This window comes from Alosa alosa, chromosome 23 (genome assembly GCF_017589495.1).
Source record: "Alosa alosa isolate M-15738 ecotype Scorff River chromosome 23, AALO_Geno_1.1, whole genome shotgun sequence".
Taxonomy (NCBI): domain Eukaryota; kingdom Metazoa; phylum Chordata; class Actinopteri; order Clupeiformes; family Clupeidae; genus Alosa; species Alosa alosa.
This window is the reverse complement of record NC_063211.1, coordinates 947,599-952,206: the sequence shown is the minus strand read 5'-3', so window position 1 is coordinate 952,206 and position 4,608 is coordinate 947,599. Positions and strand designations below refer to the sequence as shown.

The 4,608-nt window shown below is 41.4% G+C and overlaps 1 protein-coding gene across 1 annotated transcript in view; it reads right to left on the bottom strand.

Moving 5' to 3' along the window:
- LOC125288909 (histidine ammonia-lyase-like) overlaps nucleotides 1-3,256 on the bottom strand; it is a 34,567-nt gene extending 31,311 nt beyond the window's left edge. The window contains exons 1-2 of the mRNA XM_048235616.1: nucleotides 3,217-3,256; nucleotides 1,448-1,689 (exon numbers count right to left, since the gene is read on the bottom strand). Coding sequence (XP_048091573.1) covers nucleotides 1,448-1,685 — 238 coding nt within the window. The 5' untranslated portion in view covers nucleotides 1,686-1,689; nucleotides 3,217-3,256. The remainder of the gene's footprint in view (nucleotides 1-1,447; nucleotides 1,690-3,216) is intronic.
- Between the last annotated feature and the right edge of the window lie 1,352 nt (nucleotides 3,257-4,608).

Sequence of the window (4,608 nt, the reverse complement as noted above, 5' to 3'; positions counted from 1 at the left end):
TACACACGACGACACACCAACTCTTGTTAAGACAAGTCCACACACACACACACACACACACACCACCCACCCACACATATACATATACATACACACGCGACGACACCAACTCTGTTAAGACAAGTCCCCCACACACACACACACACACACACACCACACACACACATATACATACACACGCACGCACGCACACCAACTCTGTTAAGACAAGTCCCCTCACACACACACACACACACACCACACACACACACATATACATACACACGCACAAGCACGCACACCAACTCTGTTAAGACAAGTCTCCTACAACACTGTTAACACACACACCCACATATACATACACACACACACAACTCTGTTAAGACAAGTCCCACACACACACACACACACACACACACACACACATATACATACACACGCACGCACGCACACCAACTCTGTTAAGACAAGTCCCCTCACACACACACACACACACACACACCACACCACACACACATATACATACATACACACGCACGCACGCACACCAACTCTGTTAAGACAAGTCCCCTCACACACACACACACACACACACACACACACACACACACATATACATACACACGCACGCACGCACGCACGCACACCAACTCTGTTAAGACAAGTCTCCTCACACACACACACACACACACACACACACACACACACACATATATACACACACACGCGCACGCACCACACCAACTCTGTTAAGACAAGTCCCTCACACACACACACACACACACACACACACACACACACACACATATACATACACACGCACGCACGCACACCAACTCTGTTAAGACAAGTCCCCTCACACACACACACACACACACACCACACACACACACACATATACATACACACGCACGCACGCACACCAACTCTGTTAAGACAAGTCCCTCACACACACACACACACACACCACACACACACATATACATACACACGCACGCACGCACACCAACTCTGTTAAGACAAGTCTCACACACACACACACACACACACCACACACACGCACATATACACACACACACACACACGCACACCAACTCTGTTAAGACAAGTCCCCCACACACACACACACACACACACCACACACACACACATATACATACATACACATGCACACACACACACACACACATGCACACCAACTCTGTTAAGACAAGTCCCCTCACACACACACACACACACACACACACACACACACGTCCCCTCTCACACACACACTTGGTGTTATATGCCCCTCTTAGTTCTGTCCCATGCAATGAGTGATCAAATGCCCCATGTAGAGACTAAAGACTCATTTGGAGTCTTCGCTATGTGTTCTTATCAATGCCAGTAACTGTCTTTGCGCTACTTTGTTAACATAACGCACAACATCAATGTTAGCAGTTGTGCATGTGCAGACAGGTTCAGTTACCAAGGTCAACAAAGTCGCCGTGGTGAATCACATTTGCGATTGGCTCGTCCTGGTTCAGTGGGGCTCCGTCTGTACACCGCCTGACCTGGAAACGGGGCTGGACGGCGCCACCTATGGGTGGATGAGGATGGGTGCAGCGGGCGATGGCATTCTGGCTCACGTGCCGTAAGGTGAGGGAGGGGTCACCAGACATCATCACCACCCACTCACCGCTCACGCGAACACTGACCCTTAACATGCTGCTGTGGAGGGAGACAGAGGGGGAGAGGTAAAGAGAGAGAGAGAGGGAGTGAGAGAGAGAGTAAGAGGTAAAGAGAGAGAAAGAGAGAGAGGGAGTGAGAGAGAGAGAGGAACAGGTAAAGAGAGAGAGAAAGAGAGGGAGAGAGAGAGAGGAAAAGGTAAAGGGTGTGAGAAAGAGAGAGGGAGTGACAGGGACAGAAGAGAGTGAGAGAGTAAGACAGGAAAAGAAAATTAGTAACTAAAACAGTAAGACAAATAGAACAAACGAATGAGAGAAAAAAAGAAAGTGAGACATAAAGGGATATAGATATTAGACATAGAAAAGGGATATAGATATGAGACATTCTGTATAAAGGGATATAGATATTAGACATACTGTATAAAGGGATATAGATATTAGACATACTAAAGGGATATAGATATTAGACATACTGTATAAAGGGATATAGATATTAGACATAGAAAAGGGATATAGATATTAGACATACTGTATAACGGGATATAGATATTAGACATACTAAAGGGATATAGATATTAGACATACTGTAGAAAGGGATATAGATATTAGACATACTGTATAAAGGGATATAGATATTAGACATAGAAAAGGGATATAGATATTAGACATACTGTATAAAGGGATATAGATATTAGACATTCTGTATAAAGGGATATAGATATTAGACATACTAAAGGGATATAGATATTAGACATTCTGTATAAAGGGATATAGATATTAGACATACAAAAGGGATATAGATATTAGACATACTGTATAAAGGATATAGATATTAGACATTCTGTATAAAGGGATATAGATATTAGACATACAAAAGGGATATAGATATTAGACATACTGTATAAAGGGATATAGATATTAGATATTCTGTATAAAGGGATATAGATATTAGACATACAAAAGGGATATAGATATTAGACATTCTGTATAAAGGGAAATAGATATTAGACATACAAAAGGGATATAGATATTAGACATACAAAAGGGATATAGATATTAGACATACTAAAGGGATATAGATATTAGACATTCTGTATAAAGGGATATCGATATTAGACATACTAAAGGGATATAGATAGTTGCATGATGGGTACAGTTATTTAAACATTCCTGACAAATGCCTCTTTCAACCAGAAAAAAAGATCTCAACTTGGAAAGACACTGTACACACGTTCAAAGTGTTAATGGACTTAAATAAAGGATTCTGCTCACAAATGATATAACATACTCTGTTCAATGCATTACAGACTACATTTGACTACTAAATTTGAAACTAATGGTTACAAATATTACTTTCAACTACGAATCATCTGTAGTTCTGTATAACATTAAAATAAAGCATGGTCATTGATTTATCAATGATGCAAGGTCAACTGTTTTCAATACAATCACAAAACAAATAGGAATGTCATGACATTTTCAGTGAAACCATCCCAATGACAAATCAAATTACACCCAAATTCAGCCAGAATAAAAGCCTCTAACTCAGCTGCAGCATAACGTAACTAACCTGGTGAGGGAATTCTCTAGAAGTCTGTCTGCAAGGTAGTATGAACACCAACACTGACACCTCTACTGGGACCCTTGAACAGCCTGACACCCTTATCAACATCTAATGATTTACATGCGATTATACAGGCGAATTATTCACAGCCCTAGCAACAACCTAGCAACAATTACCATAATGTCAACATAGCGACCACCATAACAACCAACATGATTACCCTAGCAACCAGCTGAGCAACTGCTTCATTTAGCGTAGCAACCACCATATATACACTAGCAACACTCTAGCAACCATCTGAATTACCCTGGAAACAACCTAGTAACCACTACCATAATGTCAACTTAGCAACCGTTATAGCAACCGTTATAGCAACCGTTATAGCACAGCAATAGTAACCACCATATCTACCCTAGGAACACCCTAGCAACCATCTCAATTATCCTAGCAACAACCTATCAAACATCCATATCTGACCTAGCAACAGCCTAGCAACAATCTCAATTACCCTAGCAACACCCTTGCAACCACTACCATAAAGTCAACCTAGCAACCGCTTAAGCAATCAACATGATTGCTAAAGCTATCAACCAGCATAGAAACCACTTTATTTAGCATAGCAAGCACCATATCTACCCTAGCAACCATCTCAACTACCCTAGCAACAATCTAGGAACAACTACAATGTCACCCTAGCAAGCACCTTAGCAACCAACATGATTACCCTATCAATCAGCATAACTATGCTATATAAACACAACTTTATATAGCATAGTAATTTATTTTGCATTTGGGGGCAGCCGTGGCCTACTGGTTAGCGCTTTGGACTTGTAACCGGAGGGTTGCCGGATCGAACCCTGACCAGTAGGCACGGCTAAAGTGCCCTTGAGCAAGACACCTAACTCCTCACTGCTCCCCGAGCGCAGCTGTGTGTTCACTGTGTGCTGAGTGTGTTTCACTAATTCACGGATCACGGGATCAACAGAGTATATATACTTACTTACTTATACTAGTAACCACTAGATAGATAGATAGATGACTTTATTCATCCCCAAAGGGTAAAACTATGGTGTTACAGCAGCAATTAATAATATAAACATATATCACACATATACATACAAGTATGTATATAAATACAATTGGAAATAAAGTCTCTGTGCAGGTGGTTGTAAACTGTCCATTGTCTCTCAGCATAAGATTCTTCTATCACGACACAAAGGGGAGTTATTGTAAATAGTTATGGCAGTGGACAGGCAGTGGACAGAACGGTCCTTCTTACAACGAAGTTGAAGCAACCTCCAGCTGAAAACACTGTTCTCTGACCAGTAGTTTGTTCAGTGGATGTGAGGTGTTGTCCATAATTGTCCATAATGAGTTTTTGCAACATCCTTCTCTCAA